The sequence below is a fragment of the Protopterus annectens genome, chromosome 3.part0, assembly GCF_019279795.1.
Source record: "Protopterus annectens isolate FY-2018-M chromosome 3.part0, PAN1.0, whole genome shotgun sequence".
Taxonomy (NCBI): domain Eukaryota; kingdom Metazoa; phylum Chordata; order Ceratodontiformes; family Protopteridae; genus Protopterus; species Protopterus annectens.
The window spans coordinates 245,838,373-245,864,452 of record NC_056731.1 but is presented as its reverse complement, the minus strand read 5'-3'; the positions used below and the strand labels follow the sequence as shown (position 1 = coordinate 245,864,452).

At 40.7% G+C, this 26,080-nt stretch overlaps 1 protein-coding gene across 8 annotated transcripts in view; it reads left to right on the top strand.

Moving 5' to 3' along the window:
* Window positions 1-26,080, top strand: part of TRAK1 (trafficking kinesin protein 1) — a 969,724-nt gene that overhangs the window by 366,953 nt on the left and 576,691 nt on the right. For all 8 annotated transcript variants that reach the window (XM_044064726.1, XM_044064729.1, XM_044064725.1 and 5 more), the window contains exon 5: window positions 21,990-22,098. In XM_044064726.1, the coding sequence (XP_043920661.1) occupies window positions 21,990-22,098 (109 nt within the window). The remainder of the gene's footprint in view (window positions 1-21,989; window positions 22,099-26,080) is intronic.

Here is a 26,080-nt window from a genome sequence, read left to right as displayed (position 1 = left end):
TTTGGATTTAAAGGAGGCATATTTACACATTCCCATCAGGCAGGAATGCAGAAAATACCTCAGGTTCAAGGCCGGATCGAGGTACTTTCAATTCTCTGCGCTGCCCTTTGGATTGTCTACTGCGCCCAGGGTCTTCACCAAATGCCTGGCTCCAGTATTAGCTTACTGCAGACTCAAGGGAATTCAAATTTACCCTTATCTGGACGATTGTCTAATTCAGGCAGAGAGCAAGGATGTCTTACTCCAGCATCTAGAATTTGTACAGAACCTCCTCAAGTTCCTGGGATTCTCTGTAAACATAAAAAAGTCAATTTTGACACCCTCACAACAGATAACTTTTCTGGGTACTCTTCTAAACACCACAACCCAGATGGCATTTCTGACATCCGAAAAACAATTACAGCTGGCTTCAACTTTCAAAACCTTGGCAACTTTAACTCAGCTATCTGCAAGGAGATTCCTGCAGGCTTTGGGTTACATGGCCTCCTGCATCCTTCTCGTACCATATGCAAGACTACACATGAGGAAAACACAGTGGTACCTAAAAAGTGCATGGTCTCAGCATTGCCACAGTTTAGACATGCTGATCTCCGTCCTTCCTTGTCTTCAAAAGGAATTCCTTTGGTGGTCCAGGGCATGTACTCTAAACAAAGGGAAACCCTTCTGTCTGCCTCCTGCCACTCAGATTCTAACCACGGATGCCTCGGACTATGCTTGGGAGCCCATTTTCAGGACAACTGTCTGCAGGACCTTTGGACAAAGGATCAGAAGCACCTGCATATCAATTTAAAGGAAATGTTAGCCATTCAGAAAGCTCTAATGGCCTTCAGGAATCTTCTACAACCAGGACAATTACTAATACGGACAGACAACACCACAGTTATGTGGTACATAAGCAAGGGGGATCTCATTCCTACCCCCTTTGCAGACTAGCCATGGATCTATGGAACACAGCTCTAGCTTGCAATCTGGACCTTCAAGCTCAGTTTCTACCAGGGAAGCAAAACTTCCTGGCAGACAATCTGAGCAGAAACCTTTCGGATCCACACGAGTGGATGCTGGACACCGAAATATTCAGGATGATAACAGCAGTCTGGGGATGTCTTCACATAGACCTCTTTGCAACCCATCTCAGTCATCAACTACAGAATGTTTGCACCAGGACTTTCCACAAAGAAGCTTGGAAAGTGGATGCCCTGTCATTCAGTTGGAGAAATCTCTTGGGGTATGCTTTTCCACCTCTTCCTCTTCTTCCACGGGTATTATTAAAGATAAAACAGGACAAGCCCAAGATGATAATCTTGCTGGCCCCAAATTGGCCTCGACAGTTTTGGTACCCAACTCTAAAAAACTTAGGTCTGGAGCCCCCTTGGGTTTTACCTCGGTCTCCGAACCTTCTGTCCCAACATCAGGGTCAGGTTCTACACTCCCATGTCAGAACTCTCAGCCTGGCGGCCTGGTTAATCCAGGGCCTTTGATTTCTTCTTTCCTACCCAAGCAGGTTATGGATGTCATTTTAGAAGCCAGACGTCCTAGCACTAGAAAATCTTATGTAGGAAAATGGAAAAGATTTTGTTCCTGGATAGAGGCTCAGGATTCTGATCCTCTTCCGAACATTCCTTTAATTTTACTTTACTTGACAGATCTCTTACATAAGGGTCTCTCTTTCTCTTCCATTAAGATGCATGCCTCTGCTATTTTCGCTCATTATAATACAGACCCTCCAATCTTTTCCCACCAGCTCATGAGACAGTTTCTCAGAGGAGCTAAGAGCTTAAGACCTCCTAGATCTCCTCCCATTCCTGCTTGGGATCTCAACTATGTTTTGGAAAAACTAACCTTGCCTCCTTTTGAGCCTGCTGCTTCTTCTGACATCAAGTTTTTATCTTGGAAGACAGCCATCCTGTTAGCCCTAACCACTGCCAGGAGAGTTTCAGAGTTACAAGCTCTTATGGCTGTGGAACCTTATATTATTTTTCATCAAGACAGGGTGTCTTTGAGGACTAATCCAACCTTCATGCCTAAGGTGGTTTCCAAAGTGGCTTTAAATCAAACTATCCACTTGCCAACTTTTTCCCCACTCCTCAAAATAAAGGGGAAAGGATCTTACATTCCTTGGATGTACACAGACAACTACGTTTTTACCTGGATAGAACCAAGGACATCAGAAAATCAGAACAATTATTTGTTTCTTATGCTTCAAGTTCCCAAGGTAAAGCCATTTCAAAACAGACCATTTCTAAATGGATTGCTCATGGAATCAGATTTTGTTATTCACACCATGGAAAGCAAATCCCAGGGAGTATACGGACTCATTCCACCAGAGCTGCTGCCACTTCTGCGGCCTTCCTCAGGAGTTCCTACCAAAGACATTTTGGAAGCTGCAACTTGGAGTTCAGTGCATACTTTTTTTAAGCACTACAATCTACCTCTCTACTCTAAGTCTAGGGCAGGCTTTGCCTCTGCAGTCTTGCAGGGCCTTTTAGCCGCCCCTTCTACTTTATGACCACCTCCCTTTCATTCTGCTTTGGGATTCTACCCTACAGTCATGACTGCAACAGTGAAACACGATGAACATAGTACAGTTGTGTACACCTACCATAAATGTAGATGTTCGAGTGTCTTCACTGTCGCAGTCTGGATTTCCCTCCCTCCTGTCTCCTCTTATTTTTACCTTTGTGTGGTTCCTTTTTTCACCATTCTTCTGAGGTGTATTTGCAAAGGATATGGGACCTTTCTCATTTTGGGACTCCTGACATCTGGTGCAAGAAAAACTGGAGAAGATGGCGTCGGCTGTCAGCTTTGTACTCCTGGCGCTCTTGACATCAGGGAGCATGGTTGAACAGCCGACGCCGGACCCAGACTTTGGGATTCTGGCCGACCGAGGACTGCCTGCCGGCAGGGGAGAACCCTACAGTCATGACTGCAACAGTGAAGACACTCGAACATCTACATTTATGGTAGGTGTACACAACTGTACTGTATTGACATGACTGTTCCAAATATTCCTCAGATTTTGCAATATTTAACTGAGATGCTGGATAAAGGCCTTTCCTTTTCATCAATTAAAATTCATGCCTCTGCCATTTCAGCTCATTACAGTACAGAACCACCTATTTTTTTTCTCATCCATTGCTAAGGCAATACCTCAGAGGGGCCAAAAACATAAGACCTCCAAGGGGAGCACCAATACCTGCTTGGGACCTCAACTATGTCTTGGAAAAACTCACACTGCCTCCGTTTAAGCCAGCCTCTGCAGCTGATATAAAATTCTTATCCTGGAAAACAGCTCTGCTCCTAGCAATAACCTCCGCTAGACGAGTCTCAGAGTTACAGGCACTCGTAGCTGTGGAACCTTTTATCATTTTCCATCCTGAAAGGGTTTCTCTAAGGACAAACCCTACATTTATGCCTATGGTAGTGTCCAGTGTGGCCCTTAACCAAACAACTAATTTGCTTACCTTTTACTCAAACCCACAGAATAAAGGTGAGAGACTTCTGCATTCTTTGGACATTCACAGGCAGCAACACTTCTACTTGGACAGAACCAAAGCTTTCAGAAAGACTGAACAACTTCTAGTGGCATATGCTGCAGGACCACAAGGAAAGCCTATCTCAAAACAGAGTATTTCAAAGTGGATAGGCCACTGCATTCGTTTCTGCTATTCACAGCATGGCAAATCAGTGCCTAAGGGCATTAGGCCACATTCAACCAGAGCAGCAGCCACTTCAGCAGCCTTCCTCAGAGGAGTACCAACCAACGACATATTAGAGGCTGCAACTTGGAGTTCAGTGCATACTTTTACAAAGCACTATCACTTACCTCTCTACTCTAAATCCAGGGTGGGCTTTGCCACTGCAGTTCTGCAGGGTCTGATAGCCTCTCCTAATCCTATTTAGCCAGCCTCCCAACCTTAGCTTTGGGATTCAACCCAATTGTAATGACTGCAACAGTGAAACACGATGAACATAGTACAGTTGTGTACTTACCATAAATGTAGATGTTCGAGTGTATTCACTGTTGCAGCCCAGGTTACCTTCCCACCATCCCCCTTTTCCTTGCTGGGACTTATCTATACTTCTCTGTTCTATACAACCTATGTGGTGTATTTGCTTGTAGATGAAGGAAAAGTTGTTTTTTGTGTATGCATGCTTATTGGCATAATTTAGCCTACCTTTTTAGGGGCACCTGACATCTGGGGCAAGAAAAACTGAAGAAAATGGCGTCGGCTGCATCTTTTATACCCCTGGCGCACTGATGTCAGGGAAGAGGCGACAGCAGCCGACACCGGACCTAGACTTTGGAACTCGGGCCACTGCGGGGTAGCCTGCCAGCAGGATAACCCAATTGTAATGACTGCAACAGTGAATATACTCGAACATCTACATTTATGGTAAGTACACAACTGTACTTTGCTGTTCTTCCTATATTTTCAGATTGTATGATGTACGGTTAGCATTAATCATCTGCTACAGCTAATTATGTATGCAAAATGTATATGGAACCAAAATGAAAATATGTACAATGTGGAAAATTAAAATATACTTTATATTGTCTATGTATGTGAATGTTGGAGCTTTTCTCCCCGGACCTCTGCCAAAAATGGTTGTCTATCCCATCTGGACTTTTACCAGTCAATAAAGTTAGATAGATATTAAAATAAATATTATAGTGCTTACTCAAAAAGATAATTTCTTGATAGGTTACCTGTATCAACAGATTGTTGTAATTCACCTTCATAGCAGTAGTAAGTCACTGATTAACATCCTGGATTTAATAGGTAATCATTAATTAACTTCCTTGTATTAATCACAGTGTATTCTGCTATAGCAATATACAGTTGGTGCATGATTGTTCAAACACGTGAAGAGCTCTTTATATCACTTACATGTTTGTATGAATATTAAAAGCACACCAAGTGACTGGCCAAAATTTACTAAAAACCCATTAAAATTTACTTGCACAATGTGACGAGTTTGAATTAATATTACTAACTGTATATACAGTACTTACTGTAGAATAGAAGCACTTTATTTCTTAGTTATTCCTTAAAGTATTTCTCTTTCAAAGATGTAAATCCAAATTGCAGTGGTAAACATGGCAAGGTCTGGCATATGTTTTACGTCACTGTGAGCAAGACACCTCATTCCTTGATTTTGTCCTCAACCTTCACTGAACACATGCATATAACCACTTGTGAGGTTCCAGACCCTGAGCATATTTTTTGCTTTACGGCTTGCCTAGTGTCAGGTAGATGCCATTGTATATGCTTAATGGAGGCACTTATACTGACTCTGTGATCATTTACTAAAGTGAATTTTGTTACAACAAACAGTAAATATTCACAATTAAATTAGGGTCATACCAAAACAAAACAAGTTTTTTGAGGGGAACCCACCTCTGCAATGCAACTTACAAGCTTCTTCACCGAGTATGTGAGCTTTTTCCAGAGCATTAAAGTGAATCTGTTATAACCAATGTCTCTATATATTCAAAAGCATAATAAATTTAGAACAAAACCATCTTTACATTTACTTACAATATGGGCAGCATATCACTTTGATACTAAAGGCAAACTTTATTAAATGTACAGATGAACATTGATGTACCACCAGTTGCATGCCAACTACACCCTACACAGCATTTACTATGCCCAGAGTGCACGTTCCTCATTACAGAATGATCCATATATTAAGAAAGTGACATGTCCATCTCTTCTGTTTTGCAGCTTTTCTGCCTTTTTCTGCTTCTTCATTGCACAACGTGTTGGGTTTGAATAAAATATGATATTTTTCATAGTTGCTGTACTGCTAACATATATTGTATTTCATTATTAACCATTTCCTCCTTTCTAATATTTCCATAGTTACGTTGCCTCTTCATTATTTTAATTGCTAGAAATCACTGGTAATATTACAGTATATTTTCCAGTATTTATCTCTTTTTGATATATATATATATATATATATATATATATATATATATATATATATATATATATATATATGCCTGTGTCTGTTTCTAAGGAGTGTTCATCACTATTTATACCTATGCAAGCTGTCTACATGCTGTCTTTCTAAGTGATGGTTATGCTATTGTAAAGCTTTTTTTCCTTTCATGTATGCACACTTACTTGTATTTGATATCTCTTCTGATATCTTGTAACTGTATTTTATGCATAAATAAAAACTGGTGTTAAATGTGGAGCTTTTTTTCCTGGGCCTCCTCTGAAAAAGGGTTTTTAACCCAGTCGGGCTTTACTGGTAAAAAAAAAAGGTAAACACCAGAGGAAAGGAAAATATTTATTTCTTTATCTTCTTTTATGCTATCATAACCATTGCATTTCTTCTTTCTTTTTTTTTTTTTTTTTTGGGCCAAGGGAAAACCCACATAGCGAGGTATTTGTAGTTCATTATTTCCCAGCCATTGGAGCCACAAACCTTTTGAAACTTAAGGAATTCACAGCTCTTTGAGTATACTGTCATTTACAATTGCTTTCTTTGTGACAGAAGTAGACCTAAGGAGCTGAGTGAAACCTGTTTAAAAAATAATATAAACAGTGTTTTGCAGCAACAGAAGTAAACCCTTATTGCAGTTTGTAGTGTGACAGAGAGTATAAACCAGAGCACATCAAGTTTTAGACACCTTATCCAGAGACACTCAAGTTAGCAGTAATCGTGTGTACTGCCACTGTAATTGTAAAAAACTGCAAAGCCAAGATTTGGTATAAGGAGTGTGGTATAAGTTAATTTAATCTTCTTTGGACTTGAACTGCATTGCAGGAAGGAGAGAGCTATACTAAAAAAAAAATCTTGCCAGTATGTTTGTCCCTATTAGAATATTTTGCTTATAACAAAATAAAAATTAGTAAAAACTACTGGGTGTGTCGCAAACATTGGTACAGTGTGGGGCATTAGAATAAGAGATATATATATTTGCACGTTTAGTTGTGTGACACTGTAAAAGTACAGAACAAGGTCATTCATCTGACAGAACAAGGTCATTCATCTGATTCTTTGAATTTCACCAAGTTAAACGGTCATCAATTAACTGTGCATTTAATACACAGTGTACAATATAAATCAGTTTTCTACAAGTAAATGCGTCTAGCTGCAACCATCTTGTAAGTTCCTCCCGGTTTGAAAAGGTACAACATGATTTACTTTACACCATGTTCATTTTTGTGTAGTGCTGCTTCATATTCGGCAAGCTGCCTGTTGACTATTTACTTTTGGTTGATCTGAAGCTGTTTTCATAATGTTGAAGTCCAGTTTGTCCATTAGCAGCTTTTATAACACATGATTATCTGTCATTGTGTTTCTTTTTTAATTCAGAGATAGGAGGGTTACACTCATGAACATATTCAAAGCATTTTGTTGCTATGTCACAACTGTTTTTTTTGTGAAACTTGTCATTTGGCGTTTTCCCGCATGTTGTACTAGTCAGTGGTAATTGTGACACCCGTGCACTGGCCTAGCAATCAAGGAGCCTCAGTCCTCGCCACTAACACCAGTGAGGGGCGTCCACATTGGGAATGATAAATACAGATACAGTAAAGTACAATTTCCCATAAGAGCACACAGAAATCATAGTCAGTCTGGGGCTGGTTTCTCCCTTTCTCTCCAGATCCCCAATAAGACTCCCCACTGGTACAGCTATAGGGTACAGATCTCAGCCTAATGGTCAAGCTAAAATCTCTGGCACCCTCTCTGTCCAACCAGTGCTTCGTGTCCCTGCCCAAGTAGCTGACACACACACACACACACACACACACACACACACACACACACACACACACACACACTCTTTAAGATATAAGTTAAATACAAACACACAGACACTCCTGGGGAAGGCTGACACAGGTTCTCCAGCTATGCTCCTTCCTGCCATGCTATAAGGTAGTAATCACCGCCCCCAACCACTAATATCAGCTACTAATAAGGCCCTTACCAAGGGGTGTCCAATTATTACTGTGCAATATTATTATCCAAATGGTAAGTTTGACTGAGCAGCAAGGCTTATTTAGAGTGGCTTTGTACAGTATCACTAAATACATGCAATGTAAATTACTTATACAAAAAACAGCCACAGTTGAAAGGTTTAAAAATATTTAATAATAAATAATAAAACACAAGACAATACTTTTTACTACACAGTGCTAGTTGAGAGTTCAGACACAGGAAAATGCTCAAAATAATATTGTACAATAGTTCTGACATCAATACAGAAAAAAACTAGTCTAATCTTTCTAATTGCTAGCTATTTCTAAGAGAGACACTAAAGTCTAAGATCCTACTTACATACAGACACAGGCAGAGTGCTGGTGAGTTGGATGTTCTGAAGATAAATGCAAAGTGCTCTGCATCTCGCTCTGTCTTTAAATTGATAGCACAGTACTATTGACTTATTTCAGATTACATCAGTTTTTCTCTGGTTCCCAGGCTAACAGAAACTCAGAGTTTAGCAGCCATGTTGATCTTGCACCTGGTTAGGAAGCTACAGCAATAAAAGCCATTACACGTACAAATTCTAGTAATTAACTCTGGTCTCAAAACAACAGGAAGAATTCCATCATCCAGACATCTCGGCTCCGAGTTTTGAGATCAAACAATTATACAGTGGTTGACTTATCAGCTTTACTCCAGCAAAGTGCAATGTGGTTACATATTTGAAGTTCAACTTTTAACAAAGAACAAGCATGTGGCATACATTAATATTTACAAATGACAGAATTATCTACAAAATCCTATCTAGCTAGGTTGGCTGCCTTCACATATCTTCACAGTAATGTCTGAGGGCTCATAAAGCTCTGACCTCAGTCCATATGTTATTTTCTGTCTACATAGTGATCTTGCTGCTTCAAACCACAGGCAGCAATATTTTTTTTACATTCAGTCCCTTTTAGTCAATTTTACAATTAAAACACTGCTACTGTTTGTATTTTATATTTTAAATTCATTTTGAGTAATACATAAGAATTTAACTATACTTTATTTTGCCCACTGCCACATTTCTCGCATCTAGGCTAAATATTTCTTACTTTGTTTCCACATAAAAAAACAAGTCAAATCTGTTTGGTTAGCTCATCCTTTCCAGTACAGCTGTTTTGAGTGTGTACTTTTAACTCCTAGTGGGTGTGGCTTGAGCCTTTAAAAATGAAGTTATCACCTTATAGTTCAAATAAGTATTCATAACTCTGAAACTGTAAGTGCTGCTAGAAAATTTTAAATGGCAAGCTGCTCAGGGTAAATTAATCTTTACATTGGTGGCATTCATTCAGTTTGATGCTTTAACACTTTCTTTACAGAGACCATTCAATCTTTTGCCAATCAACTGTCTCCTGACAGCTCATCTCTGACTACCTCTATATCTAGCTCACCCCCTCTCATTTCACCTTCAACCTGTTCCTACATCCCTTGTCTGTACCCTTATTCAGAAACTTAAACCAACCACCCCCTCAGCAGATCTACTACCAGCAGAATATCTGCAAAAAGCTGCAAAAGCCGTAGACTATCCCATTTCCATCCTAATTAATAGAACTATTATTGAAGGAACTATCCCATCTATCTGGAACATTTCACATATTATCCCCCCTGCATAAAGGTGGTAACTCCAGTGAATTATCAAACTATAGACTTACAGCTATATTATCTCCTCTGGCAAAAATCATGGAGAAATGCATTCATAGACAACTGTTAAACTACCTAATAGAACACAACTTACTAGCTAACTGCCAACATGGTTTTAGGCCATTTCATAGCACCACCTCTGCCCTCTTATCCTTCTCTGACTGTATTAACAAAAATCGCAATAACACTCTGCCCTCCACCCTCTTTATTGATCTCTCTAAAGCCTTCGATATGATTAACCACCAGTTAGTCATAAACGTACTCAAAAACCTGTCACTAGATGCACTGGCTATACAATGGTTCCAGTCCTACTTAAACAATAGACAGCAGGCTGTACTATGGGAGAAAAACTCATCTACCCACCTCCTTATTGCCTTTGGTGTCCCCCAAGGCTCCATATTGGGCCCTCTCCTATTGTCTATTTTTCTTAATGACCTACATTCTGTAATACCTCAAGCTACCTGTATTCAATATGCAGATGATTCCATGTTAATATGCTCAGCCACTTCTCCAGCAGACCTACAGACCCTAACCCAAAATGTGTTTAATACAGTTGAGAAATGGTTTCTACACCATTGTCTCATCTTGAACCCCAAAACAATACCACTCTTACTATTCACTCCCACCCGTAGGGCCTCTCCACTTAACTTTACTGTTCTATCAAACAACGGTACTATCATATCTTCTGATCCCACTACAAAACTTCTAGGGGTGCTAATTGATGACAACCTTAACTTTGATACTCATATTAACAGTACTTTAAAAACGGTCAACAAAAAACTAGTCTCCCTCTATAGGATCAAACCCTTTCTGACCCCATTAGCCAGGGCTACTATTGCCTGTACCCACTTAATCTCTACTCTCCTCTATGCTTCCCCTATTCCCCTGTATATACTAATCTGTGTAAAAACAACCTGAACAAGCTGGCTATCTCCTACAATAGTATTGCCTGATTTGCCACTGGCTCCGCTTTCAGTACCTATCATTGTCATAATCTTGAACAACTAAGATGGCTAGAGTTGCCAAATCTACTACTATTTAACCAATTAACAGTTGCCCACAAGATCCTGTATCAGCCTACTAATATGCCTATATCTACCAACCTTATCACCCCGTACAATAACCTTAAGACCCAACGCTCATCTAATAAACTACTTGTACAAATAGGTAAAGCCAACAATATGGCTGGTGACTCCTTGTTCTCTAATACCATGGGCAAAACCTGGAACTCACTCCCCGGTGACCTGATCTCCCTTTCCTCAATAACACTGTTTAAAAACAAACAAACTATATCTTAAATCACATTGGTTATGCCCTTGTGCTAACCCTGACTAACTACCTCACTTATCTCTGGGTACTTATCACTATACCTGTATAAGCTAGTTTCTTTTCTGTTAACCATAAAGACAGTGTGCTTTATATGTTAATCGAATGTCATTATAAATATCTTCTTATTAACTATCCATATATATGTATTAAGATTCTGTAAGCAGAAATGTAAGGAAATGTAAAGAATTGCCAAAATCTGTAATGTACCTGCATCTGTAAAAACTGTCATATAATATAAATACTGATTTTTGTGGAGCTTTTCTCCCAGGGCCTATACTGAAAATGGACATAAATCCAGCTGGACTAGCCCGGTCAAAGAATGTAAAATAAATACAATAAAAATAAATAATAAAATAAGTGGATTTTATAAGCCAAGATAAATGCAGTGAATATTAATTCTGTAGTGTTGTATTGCTGCGGTAGCGTTGTCGCCTCACATTAAGACGTTGTCCTGTTCGATTCTCAGCTAGAGCGTCTTCTGTGTGGAGACATGTGTGAATGGGCATACCTTCGTTGAAGGTTGTGCATCAGGGCTGGCAACTCGGCACATAAAAATCTTCTGCCAATCATTAGCGGACCGGAGTTCTGCTGTGGCGACCCCTAACCGGGAAAAGCCGAATGACTCAACAACACAAAGTGTTGTATTAACAGCTTGTGATATCTCTGTAACCATTCAAGCAAGACAAATACTGCCAGCAAGATTTTCTTCATACAGCTGTGAGCTTTCTTATGAGGCTTTTCAGGTCTACCTGCATTACCTGAATGTTGAGATATTGAGAGAAGTATGAAAATTATTACAATACAATTGAACAGTATACAAATAATGTTCACAGTCTCTAGCTGCATTAGACAGAAGTCAGATATCCATAAAGTTGTGTTTGCCATCGTGTATGCTTTAAGATGTAAAGTTCTGATAACGTGCATGTAGCATGGTTTTAGAATTATCAATGCAGAGATGAACAAGCAAGCAATAATGCCTGACAGGGTGTGTGGTTAATGTGTAATTAACACCCGCCCAGGGGTGTTATGAGGCCCAATGCAACAGGCAGAGAGGGCCTGTGTACACCTCTGGAAGAGTGTTAATTAGGCATTAACACACACTCTGGAGGGCATTGTTGTATGTAGAGAATTGGCTGTCTGTAAAATTGTTGTTTTACTTTTTTTTTTTTACTACTATATTTTTTAGTATGTTTTTGATGTAAAAATAGTTCCCCTGCCTAATGTTTCAGACTTGCTGTAGTATATGTTAATGGTGTTGGAGGAAGCATTTTACATCCAAAGTATAACATTTAAAAAAAAAAATAACCAGGTATTTACTTTATTTTATGGTCCTTTACTCCTATATCGTTTGGTTGGCAGTCATTAGAGATTGAAATTACTTAATGAAGTACATTTGAGCGTCAGACTTTTATTTCCTTCAGAAAATTCATGCCAACATAAATCCTTTACTTAGGCAACTTAGTAATTTTATAAGACCAATAAAAATCGGTTTCTATTTTAGAGCCTTTGATCCCCCTTTATTTTAGGCTTTATGTAGATTTCTTCAGCTAAATGGTGCAGAGGTATGTAAACCTGTACTGCTGCTGCCACCAATGGTCATCTTACTCACTCACTCACACAAACACACACACCTCTATTTCAGAAAAAAAATGCATGTTAATGAAAACCCTGTTATTCTAGCAACTTTCTAAGTTTATAAGAGCAATATTTAAAATCTGTTCCTGTTTTTAGCACTTTGTTTCCTCATTTGTGGCTCTGTCCAGACTTCTTGTGCTGAAAGGTATGGTCGCGAAGTATGCAAAGCTGTTATGTGATACTGCCAGGGATCACTCGATCACTGTCACTCTTCACTTCCACTCTCTCTCTCCTGCTTTCATGCGCTCACACACACACACACTTTTTTCTGATTCATTTTTTTTTTCTATATCTCTCCCTTTCATATACACACATACTCTCTCTCTCTCTAATACAGACACACACACACACACACACACACACACACACACACACACACACACACACACACAAAACACATACACACTTTTTATTTTATGCTTGCTAAACAGCAGAAGCACTGCTTAGTGAGTGTAAATTAGTAGCTCAACTGATCTCTCTCTCACACGTATACATGCATACACTCTCGAACAGGCATAAACACATGCACACACTTTTTTTTTTTTAATTTTACTTTACTTTTTTTTTATATTTTACACTTGCTGAATAGCAGAAGCACTGCTTAGTGGCATAAAGTAAAGGCAGTCATTAGGTTTTTTTTCTGCCCGAGCTCAATAGCAGCTTGATATGTTGACATGAAGCGGCAGACTTGTTTTTCAATGGGTATTACTTATACATTAATATCCTGTTGGAGAATGCTTGTTCTCCGGTCAGGATACTTCTATATGTTAAGCCCATTCTCTAAGCAGTATTAACGCCTAGAGGCATCAGTAGGAGGTGCACTCTGCCGTAATGAGTTTTAACTAAATTATCTCAGGGCAGTAAAGAATAGCCAGCCATCCCTAACAGCTGATCTTTACTCTGCTTCTGTAATGCCCATCTAAGTATTGTTTCATAGTTTCATAGTTTAGTACTGGGCTATCTGCCCTGGGGCATTTGTAAGCCTAGCCATAGTGATGTGGCTTTCGCCACCCCATGAAATGGTACAAAAATGCACAGAATAGATTTAGAATACCGTGCCTCTGTCTAGTAGTGACACAGTGAAGGTCCCCTTATATAATAGAATTAGTTTACTGTGCCCCTGTCTAGTAGTGACACAGATGTGACCCCTGGGGTAAACTTACGATCTCCCATCCACTCATCAAGATTTCTCTTGAAGAGAGTCAGTGAGGGGCTCTGCCTAATATGAACTGGGATCTTGTTCCAGAGCATGGGAAGCCTCTGGGTTATGAATCTATCCCTCCAGCATGTCCTATTCATACTTGTGCCGAGGTTTAAGTCTTTAGCTCTCGTAGTCTTGATGGATTTGGATTTTTTGAGGTGGAGCATGTCCATCAGTTCCTGATTGGACATGGCCTTGTACGTCAGGCAGAAATCACCTCTGAGCAGGCGGTATGCTAGTGAATAGAGCTGGAGTTTCTTTAGTCTGGCAGAATAAGACATATGTTGGAGACCCTTGATCCTCTTGGTGAGGTACTTTTGTGGTCTCTCCAGCTGTTGCAAATGCCGGGTGAGGTACATACCAAATGGGGCATTGTACTCGATCATGGGTCTGATGAGGGAGGAGTATAGGGGTACAATGACATCCTTGGATCTGGATGTGAATCCCTTCATGATAAGGTGTGCAAGGTAGAATGTTTTTCTAACCACTTTGGCAATGTGGGTGTCAAATGAGAGGTCGCTGTCGACTTGGGTCCCTAGGTCTCTGATTACTTTTTCCGTACTCAGTGGGTTGCTGTCTATGTGATAATTTGTGGGTACTTTGTTTTTCCCAAAGGGGATGACTATACATTTTTTGGCATTTAGTTTAAGGCCATGACTCCGGCACCAGTTGTCCGTTTCTGTGAGGCCTTTTTGTAGGATGTATGTGTCCGCTGGTGTATCAACTATGGTGCCTAGTTTGCAGTCATCTGCGAACTTTGTCAGCCACAACCCTCCCATGTTTGCTTTAACATCTGAGAAATAAATGCCGAACAAGAGGGGTCCCAGGACAGATCCCTGTGGGACACCACTTGTGGACTGGCTTTGAGTCTGACATTGCTCCAGCGATTTTAACTTTATGGGTTCTGTCCTTTAGCCAGTTTGCAACCCATCTAGTGACATAAGGGTTTACCTTTAAGCTGTTGAGCTTATCTATGATGCCTGAGTGGGGTATTGTGTCGAAGGCCTTAGTCAAGTCCAGGTAGGCTGTATGGACTGCTTTGCCCTCATCAATGGCTCTAGTGACTGTTACGAAAAAGTCAACCAGGTTCAAAAGGCAGGATCTGCCCTTTACAAAGCCAAACTGGGTGGGGTCAAGTTCTGTAGGTCCCCTATGTCTCTGTTTGAGTTCCATAATGATTCTTTCCATAGCTTTGCAGACCAGGCTGGTTAAGCTTATGGGGCGGTAGTTCCCAGGGTCTGTAGAGGTACCCCCTTTGTGGAGTGGGACCACTGTTGCTGTACTCCAGTGTTCGGGTACATATCCTGTAGTAAGGCTAAGGTTAAATAGCATTTTTATGTGCGGGTTTAGCTCCTCTTGGAGTTCACGTAGCACGCAACCCGGGATACCGTCAGGTCCCATTGATGCTGTGTTTTTAGCTTTGTTGAGGGCGGTTCTCACTTGGACATCTGAGATGACAGGGAGATTACATTCAGCTGGGTTAAGTATTTCTTCTTTTGGGGGTGAGGGAGGGGAGAAATTTGCACTGAACCTGTCAGCCAGAATGTTGGCAATATCTGTGGGTTCAGTGTATTTTTTGTTGTTGTGAACTAACTCTGAGCATATCTGAGGGTTTCCGCCCAGGTTTCTAACATAGCTGAAGAAGGCTTTGTGGTTATCTTTAGTGTCCTTAGCGATTTTTCTCTCAAAGTTGGCCTTGGATGTTTTTATGAGAGAACGTAGTTTTCTGCTAGTGTTGATCAGAGATGACTTCCCTTTATGCGATTTTTCTCTGTCGTGCAGTAGCTTCCTTTTGTTATACAATTTGTTAATGGCTGAGATCCACCAGACAGGACACTTAACTTTGGTGGAGAGGGACTTGGATTTATTTGGGATTGCATGATCCATGCATTCTTGGAGATGTCCATAGAAAGCATTTGTGAAGGATTCGGCTTTGTGGGATGTGGTATCCACTGGCCCAGTGGGCTTAAAAGATACCATCTCAGTCTTAAGAAGAGTGAAGTCTGCTTTTGAGAAGTTTTTCACTGTGGTCTTTTGTGCTGGGGGTGGAGGTGGGATATGTATATCCAGGGTGATTAGTTTGTGGTCAGATCTCACTAGTGAGGGGTATACCTCCAGTGTGGAGCATTTTGTCCCCATGTTTGTGATGATCAGGTCTAGTATATTATCTCCCCTAGTGGGAGAGGTGACTAGTTGTTCCAGTGCATTTGAATTTATGAATTCCAGGAACCTTTGGGCTAGGGTGTTAGGGCTAGAATAATGTACCCAATCTATGTTTGGGTAGTTGAAGTCTCCCAGTATGATGGTATTTTGTGATACATTCATATCCTCCAATGTCTTCAGGAAGGCTGAGTGGGGTTCCTGAGATTGGGAGGGTGGTCTGTAACATGCTACCAGTTGTATAGCAGTTTTGCCTATGGTTAGTTGCACCTGTATGGTCTCTGATGCTTCATGTGTTGCTACTAACCTGGAGGTGTGGGTGTCCTTGATGAATATGGACACTCCCCTCCCTTTGTGGTTCGGCCGGGTTTTGGGGCCGTAAAAGCATGATCTGAGGTATAGCCTGGTAGCTGGGGTGCTCTCAGGAGCCTTGAACCAGGTTTCAGTTACTGCACAGACGTCGATGTTCTCCATACTGAGGAGTGCATCGAGTGCCTGCATCTTGAGATTTAGACTTCTGGCGTTGAGCAGCATTACCCTTAGTTTTTTTCCATTTTTGTTTTCTAAGGAGGTGGGTTTGTCTTTTGAGCCTTGCCTAAAAAAGGCACTATGGGGGTGGCAAGAGCCTTAGCCAATATCCAGAAGCCCAGTGGTGACAGGTGCAAGCTGTCCCTTGCGCAGCAGCGTGGCTTGTCCAACATGTCATCCCAGGCAGACAGACATTGGATCCCCTTAGAATGACACCAGTACTTGAGCCAATTATTAAAGCTGATCATCTTGTCTTTGTATTGTGGCATCATTCTTGGTGAGGGCAAGATGCTGCTCAGCCTCAGGGTCATACCAGCCTGGGCTACATAATCAGAGAGCTTCTCTATGTCTCTTTTCATGTAGTCCAGGGAGGTACGTCTCAGGTCATTCACGCCAGCATGGACAATGACGGAGTCATATTTGTACTTGCTTTTGAGTGATCTGAGTGCATGTGTTATGTGGTGGATCCTAGCTCCCGATAGGCAGCTCACAGTCACCCTCTCCTTGTTCAGCCTGGTAAGCGGGACATCAGTGTGTCTGACTATAGAGTCACCTATTACTAGTGTATCAGGCATGGTGTTTGGCCTTAAGGGCTGTGATTGATTGACACACTGATTTATTGAAGTATGTGTTGCATGTGTTTTGTTTTGAGGTGGTGGATTTTTGGATGTCTGCTTTGGGAGCCTCTGTTGTTTTGGTAAGTTTTTTATTAGAAGCCTCTGAGTATGTCTTTGTGTTTTTATGTGTTTGGTTTGCAGTTGTGGTAGGTCTATGTGGGACTGGGTTTGTTGTGTGTGTGGTTACCATCTCCTCCTGTTTGGTCATGCCAGCCCTGAGTTGAGAGAGTTCAGCCTCCAATTTGGCTATATAGTTGCATCTCTCACATGTATTAGTGTTTGTTGGAAGGAGGAGAGGGTTGTCTGTGTACATGAGACAATTGTAGCATTGTCTCAAGATACCCAGATTAACCAGTTGAACTGGAGAGGACGCCAGTAATCTACCACTCGACATGCTAGAACAGTATAAGGGAGTGCTGTGCCTTTAAGTGAAGTGGATATTCACAGGGGTGGTAGGTGGATGTAGTGCTTACTTAGTACGGGAGTGCTTACTTAGTAGAGAAGTTTTGAGAACAAGTGCTAGGCTTATAATATAGCGAGTAGTCTGATTATACTAAGAGTAGAGCTTCCTTAAGGGAAAATTTGAAGAGCAGACTTGTCAGAGCCAGAAGAAGTTTAACCGGCACTGCGCTATGCGCACAACCGAGCAAAACCTTGCAAACGTGGATTTTAAACAGGGAACTTCAAAAGAGCTAGAAATGGTCCAAAACAATCAATTACTACAGCTCTTGTGCTGAGGTCACTTCCTACAGGGACAGGTAGGCTGCTCAAGGCTCCCCACTCCCACTGGTGAGCAAAGAAACTTCCTTCTATCCAAGTAAGGTAATGGACAACACAGGAACTACACCACAGCCCAGAATACAGCAATGCCTGTAAACTGGTCTAAACTAGTCGAGGAGAGGCGGGAAAACAAGGATTATTTCTTTTGGTTTTTTTGTTTTTAGATAGAAACACACAGAAAATGCAGAAACAGTAATAAATCAGTTACACAGGCTAGCACACTTTAGTGGGCAGCCTCAACAGTTAATTTAAACAAACTTTCGATCAAATTCGACTAAAAAGTAACTTTAAGTGCAGATTTTAAAATAATGCAGCAAACAGCTAAAAAACAGTTTAAGCTTGTTTAGGGTAAGCTAGAGAAGCTATTTCAAGTAAAAAACAGCAAAGATACTTAAATCCAGAAAGTAGTCGCTTTTCTGAGTTCTCTGTAGCTAGGACCACTCTGCAGGACCACGAGGAGCTTGTCTGAGTAGTATAGCCAGAAAAAAACGCCCAGAGGCGGTTTTTAAACAGGGAACTTCAAAAGAGCTAGAAATGGTCCAAAACAACCAATTACTACAGCTCTTGTGCTGAGGTCACTTCCTACAGGGACAGGTAGGAGTAATTGTACAATGTAATCAGCATTATTTTGTCTCTTGACTGTTGAATTCTTTGTTCCATTTCCCTCATATGTGAGAGGCCTTGGTATGTGGTCATATCTTAAAAGTCACAGCTGATGTGTTGCACTGATGGCATGAGTCATCGTGCTGGAATGATTCGCTTATTTTATGTTAATTTTTCAAAGTTCAAGTAAAAGTTGTTACACCTGTTTTGTGATTAACCTTAATGAACCTAACAGCTGTATCATGTAGAACAGGTTACAGTTTTTTTATTTCAAGATTAGTCAGATAATGTCGCAGCCACATGATAGAGGTAAGGCTCAACAACTTTTTTCTAAAACTAATTTGAAAATCATAACCCATTAACTTAAATCACTATAGCTATCATTGCCTAGACTAGAACATAGCATATGGAAAGCAGTTAGCTGCTAATGTTTAATGCTGCAGTATGTAGGTGGTGTAGTGTGCACCATGTTGTGATATCTTTGGCAGAAAGTGTATGTCTACTTTTCAGAGGCCTTAATGTTTGTGCCTTAACTTATTAACTCCTTTTAGTTCAGAGTTCAATCACTCGCTATTTGGCAAGGTGCGGGAATGATAACACAGTATCAGGCATGGAAGTATTCACTCTTCAAGCCTGTGATTCCGTAGTCTAATGTCCTAAGAATTTGTACTCACTTGTGCTCATAAGAAAACTGCATTATAAGTCTTGGAGGTGCAGTCTACATTTTTACTAGCAAGAACAACTGCACAGTATGAGAGGACTTCTGGTCCTTTCTTACAGGAGCCATGACATGCATTTAATTTTCCAGGTAGTAGCTGAGAGGCTCCGCAGTGAAATGTTCTGACCCCCAGCATTCATTGCTTGGCAAGCCAGATGTCACTGAGCTTCCTATGAATTCTCTCTCATGTTTTCACTGCTAAATTGAATAGATATTTCTAGTTAAATACCCTGTATCATCAAGTTCTATTCTAATTTGTTTGTGTAGCAACAACAGATAAGTCACCAATTAACACAAATATATTAGGTGTTTTTCATAGGTAACCTCATTGTATTAACCACATAGTTTTTCTTGCAACAAGCTTTAGTCTTCAGCTCAATAATATAAGCATCTGTAATTTCTCTAGAATCTTATGCTATTATGAATAACAAATAGTGGGCAAATTGCAAGTTGTTTCCAGGGCTTCACAGTAGGTGTGGAATGTCTAAATTCTACTGTTTGTCTTCCTTCCTTTCAAGAAAACTAAGAGTCAAGTGCGTTTAAGGTTTCTTCCCCAGCAGCTTGCGCAGATGTACAGTGTACCTTTTCACGCTTCTCTCTAATCCACTTCCAGTGATGAAGTTCTCGCAAGAGAATTTCTGATGGTTGTAGCTGAATGATATTTTCTAAGTGCAGATTATACTTCTGTAGTTCCAAACACTTTAACTCTTAAAGTAGATATTTCATCATGTGTGCACCATGCTTTGTGCGGAATGTGAGTAGATAAGATCCTAGGATGAAGTCTAATCGCCATGCGATATCTATTCAGGTTAAACTTCCTAGAATAAAGGTGCACCAAGTGACATAAAGATGCATGCATCTTGCTGATTAACATTCAAATATATATGCCCCATATGTTATGAAAGTGGAAGAACTGTTTTTTGGACTGTATCACAAGATATGGATTCTTTACATTCTGTTATCCTAAGATCACTAAACTAGTTAAATTGTTTAACTCCGGCTTAATATATTTATCTGTCAAGGTCCAGATGTCAGCAATGTCTGCTTGACTGTCAAGAAATTTTTGGATGACATCTCTGCCATCTGTAAAGGCCTTCCTAAGAGTGTTTGCCACCTCAGATACACCAAAGAAGTCACATTTCCCTCCATGTAATTTAAACTTTATGCTGGAGAAAGCTGACTTTACCTCCCTTTGAATGTGTAAATATAGTGAAGATTAAATATTTTTTTCTGAAAGCACTTTGGGTTGCTTTTAAGTCTGGCAGAAGGATTTCAAAGTTGAAAACTGCTAAGCAGAAATCTCTTTACTTGATAATGTAGTGCTGATCCATATTAAAAGGGTATCATTATAGTATTATGAGTACCTCTCAATGTAATCAGTTTTCAACATTTTACTCAGATTATCAAAAGGATAGAGAATATAATTTGTGTCTATTAGATGTACATGGACAACTGTAATGTTATACTAGAACAGAAATGTAAGATTGATGTTATTTTTAGTTCTGTTAAAGGATGTGAGTGAAGGCCTACCAATTAGTAAATGTATCCTTACTAAATGGTTGACTCAATACATTGCTTTTTGTTGTGGCCTGTATAGTAAACCTTTACAAGGTAGACTAAGGGCACACTGATAGGGGCCACTTGCAGCATATTTCAGAAATGTTTTTATTCAGGACATATTGGAAGCTGCTATATGGGCTACTGTACACATGTCAAACACCACAATATAAATGCTTGTTCCAGTGATAGTGCAAGTGTTTTTCATTGCTGTGCTTTCACAGCATCTTTCACCAACCTCCTGGTGGTGTGATAACACTGATAGGGCATCTAATCAAATGTTAGATTTACTGTTGCTGTCTAGCCTGAAGAAAACAAAGTTGTGGTTAATGTACTTGTGCAGATCTTTGAGAAGAGTTAAGTGTAACACTAAAACTACTCTTTCTCCACACCCTAAAAACAATACAGGGCTTTGTTACAGGATACCATGCACTTTATTTGTTGTAATAAGTTCATCTTCTCTAAGTGTGGAAAATTGCTACATTTGTAATTACTTTTGAGGGCTAACAGGGACTCTGAAAACAGGAAGAAGCTTCTAGCTTTCATGCGCTAACCAAGATTGTAAGCAACAATGACATGAGACCAACCTGTGCCCTTAAGCAGTGAGCAGTGCTTGTAAACTTTGTCTTACTTTCAAGATAAATATTTTTTAATAAGTTGGTTAAACTCAAATGCCCCAGGTCAATATTTGTTTATGTATATGTTTTATTTATCTACATTTGTTTTCGGGGGGTTCAGCACTGATCTCATATTGACATTTTGCAGACTCAGCCCGGGAGTGGTAGTCACACAATTAGGCAATGGAATCTGAGGGAATCAAACCTTGCACCACTGGTCCACAGGAAACGGATCAACAGCCCTTTAATCTTGTAAGCAGTATTATTTCAGTAGCTTCTGCTCAGTAGTTATTGTTAGGCCAGGCACCTTGTCTACAATTGTATCAGCAAAATGTGCATGTTCTGTAAACTGAAAAATATTAATGGTTGATTTGTGCTGGACTGTTTTTTTTTTTTTTTTTTTTTATTTACTTTTTTAAGTAGTGTTCAAAAAAAGTGAATGTACCCTTCCTATTACAGAGAAGTCTCCTGCATTTGCATTCCAGACTGTATACTGTTTATAACTTTGATATTAAGAGTCTTTAATGTTCCACTGTGAAGTAATTATCTTGAATGAATAGACAATTCATAAAAATGATTTAAAATATAAAAGGTTTCTGTTTGCACTTTTGCAGGTTGAGACGTAATGAGTCCAGTACATCAGTTCCAAATTATTTTCATTTGGATAACCTTGAGAAGAAACTAAAGGAACTAGAGGAAGAGAACCATGTCCTGAGATCACAGGTAAAAAAAAAAAAAAAATAATAATAATTTCCTGATGTGCAACATGACAACATGTAATGACCCTACAAAAGTATTGACTTCATATTTAAGAATTGCTTGCATACACCTTCACAAAAGTATGATTGCTCTATAGTGTTGTGACATAATCTGCTTTCTGATGTGCGTGTTCTGAAATAAACTATTTCTGTTTACTTATTTGTAGGGAAAAAAGATATTGACAGTAGAACTCATTCTGCTCTAAATGTAATTTAAGTAATGCTAACTGTGGTCTTGATTGTTGACCCTCATAGGTCTGTTATATCATATTCTATTGGTTTCTATTTTACTGAAAAAGTGGTAGACAAGTAGTTGAAAAGTAAAGTCATATATATATATATATATATATATATATATATATATATGTATATGTCTACTTCTCTAGCTCAAAAACACACTTCTTCGAACAAGAGAACACCAAGACCCACTTTAGCAAAAGTGGACTTTTGCAAAAATCAGTTTCCCAAAGCACAGTACAGTGGGGATAAGGCAATATCCCTTTTCCCCACTAGTAGTGCGATCTTGGAGTTAGTATATATAACTAATGGGGGGTGCAGGGGGGCTTGCTCCCCTGCACAAATATGTTTTTCTTTGCCAGACCGTACCTCCGCTACTTATATATACAAACTCCGAGATCGCACTGCAGTGAGGAAAATTTCCTTATGCCCACTGTACAGTGCTTCGGTAAACTGGTTTTCGCGAAAGTTTACTTTCAGTTAATTACACTTGCTCTAAAGTAGGTCTTGGCATTCTGTTCGAAGAAGTGTGTTTTCGAACAGAAGTAGACCCATATATATATATATATATATGTGTGTGTGTGTGTGTGTGTGTGTGTGTGTGTGTGTGTGTGCCTTCTGTGGAAGGTTGGGCACCAGGCTGGCAACTCAACACCATAAAAATCCACTGCCAATCATGAGCGGACAGGTGATCCAGTATGACGACCCCTAACCAGGCAAAGCCGAAAGAAGAAGAGGAGGTGGTGTTGCATAGGTACCTCATCCTTCAGGTTTTCACTGCTGGGTTGCTAGCCCTGTCACATTTGTTATTCCATACCACATACTTGGATGTGCACTCACACCTATGGCCAATTTACAGAATCCAGGCCACCTACTACACATCTTTAGAATGTGGGAGGACACCCATGCGAACAGAGGGAGGACATGTAGACTCCTCACAGAAAGCACCCCAGCTGAGAATTGAACCAGGGAATCTCTTGTTGTGAGGTGACAACACTATGTGCTGTACGAATGTGCCACCATGAAAGAAAAGATATGTTGGATATTTTTTTTTATGCTAGATTTTTTACTTTTTATTGTATGACTCTTTCTTGGGCCATAGGTTGGATTTATTTTTGGGTTTTAGACCACAATAGATCACGTTTGGGTTCATAGGTGTGTACTAGTCTAATGGCCCTGGAGCTTTTACAAGCCTAGCCCATAGAAGTGCCCTGGTATCAGTCGCCCAGTGTTAGTTCCCAGTGCCTCTATCAAGTAGAGCCACTGGAGTGATCCCTGGGGTGAACTTTCTATTACCCATCCACTCATCACGATTTCTCTTGAACAGGGACAGCGAGGTGCTCTGCTTGACATGCATGGGAAGTCTATTCCAAGCATGGGCAGTCTCTGGGTGAGGAGCCTATCCCTCCAGCATGTTCTGTTGATTGTGGTAATGAGGTTGAGGTGTCTGGTGCATGTGGTGCAGAGGGATTGGGATTTCTTTAGATGTAGCATTTCTAACAGAGCTGGGTCAGACATGGTTTTGTAAGCCAAGCAGAGATCACCTCTAAGTAGGTGATATGAGACAAAGAATAGCTGGAGTCTTTTGAGTCTTTCCATCTAGGACATGTGTTTAATGCCTAGGATCCTCTTTGTGAGGTACTTCTGTGGCCTCTCCAGCTGTTGCAAGCATCTAGTGAGGTACATGCCAAATGGGGCATTATACTCTATGATTGGTCCAATGAGGGAAGAGTAGAGAGAGACTCTGACCCGTTTCTTCGTGGATGCAAAACCCTTGGTAATGAGATGTGCCACATAGGACTTTCTGACCACAGTGGCAATGTGGTGGCCGAAGGAGAGGTTGCTGTCAACCTGCGTCCCCAGATCTCTTATAACACCTTCAGTGTTCAGTTCAGCCCACTGGTTTTCGCATTGATGTAGTAATTAGTGGGAACTGAGTTTTTACCAAAGTGGATGACTACGCATTTTTGTGGCTTTAAGGTTAAGGCCATGGTTTCGACACCAGTCATTGGTCTCGGTGAGGCCTTTTCTGTAGGATGTCTGCATCACCTGGGGAGTTTATAATGGCTCCCAGCTTGCAGTCGTCTGCGAACTTGGTCAGCCAGAGTCCCTCCATGTTGGCCTGGACTTTTGAGAAGTAGACACCGAACAGGAGAGGACTCTGGACTGATCCCTGTGGGACTCCACTCGTGACTGGGTGGCAGTCTGACTTAGAACACACAGTGTGAAAGTAGCAAACTCTATCTGTGAGCCAATTTGCAACCCTTCTAGTGATATAGGGGTTGATGCCTAGTTTGGTGAGTTTATCAGTAATTTCCAAGTGAGGAATGGTATCAAAGGCGATGGCCAGATTGAGGTAGGCTGTATGCACTGCCTTACCTTCATCCGTAGCCCTGGTGACTGACTCAAAGAAGTCAACCAAATTGAGCAGGCATGATCTCCCTTTCACAAAGCCAAACTGCGTGGGGTCCAGTGTTTAAAGATTTCCTATATCTTTATGAATCAGGTCCATGATGATGCGCTCCATAGCTTTGCATATCAGACTCGTCAGGCTAGTGGGGCGATAATTCCCAGGGTCTGTGGTTGCTCCCCCTTTATGGAGAGTGATGACTGTAGCAGTGCGCCATTCGGTAGGGACAAAGCCTGAGGTGAGCCTGTGACTGAACAGGGCACACACATGTGGTGCAAGTTCATTTTGTAGTTCATGTAGAACACAACCAGAGTTATCAGGTCCCATGGAAGCTGTATTCTTGGCCTTGGACAATGCAGCTTTAACCTGTGCTATAGTAATGCTGGGTACCTGGCATTCTTCCGGTATTGTGATTGGTTCTGTGGGGGGGGGGGGGGAGGAGGGGTAAAGTTGGCACTGAATCTGTCAGCCAGTATGTTAGCAATAGTAGCACAGTATAGGAGGTACCATTGTGCAGTAACTCAGAGCAAATCTGGGTATTGCCGTGGAGGTTCTTGATATAACTGTAGAAGGCTTTGTGATTGTTTTTAGTGTCTGCCGTGATTCTGCCTTCATAGCTGGCTTTAGAGAATTTGATGAGGGATCTCAACTTTTTGTTGAGGCTAATAAGAGAGTTTTTCCAGTCGTGGGACTTTTTTCGGCAACAGTTTCTTCCTTCTATTGTAGAGTTTATTAATGGCTGGGGACCACCAGATTGGCTTCTTTTTTTTTGGAGGAGAGCATCTTGGTTCTGTTGGGTATGGCTACTTCGATGTATATGTACATGTTCGTACAGTGCATTGGTGTATGATTCGGCAGTCATGCAGCTATTTTCCATTGGCACGGGTGCCGTGAAGATAGCCACCTCTGTTTTTAAAAGTCCAATGTCAGCTTTGGAGAAGTTTTTCAAGGTGGTTACCTTTGCTGTGGGTGTGGGTGAGATGTGCATTTGCATGATGATTAGTTTATGGTCAGATCTGACCAGGGAGGGATTGACTATTTGTGTAGAGCAACAGTCAGCCATGTTAGTAATAACCAGGTCAAGGATGTTGCTTCCTCTAGTGGGGGTCTGAATAAGCTGGTCCAGGGCATTGGAATTGATGAATTCCAGGAAGCGATGGGCCAGTGAATTGGTGCTTGAGTAGTTTTCCCAGTTGGAGGGGTAGTTGAAGTCTCCTAGTATGAGAGTGTTGGGTTGGACCTCGATAGATTCCTGGGTGCTTAGAAATGGGTGGGGGAAATTGAAGGGGGGGTTTTCCCC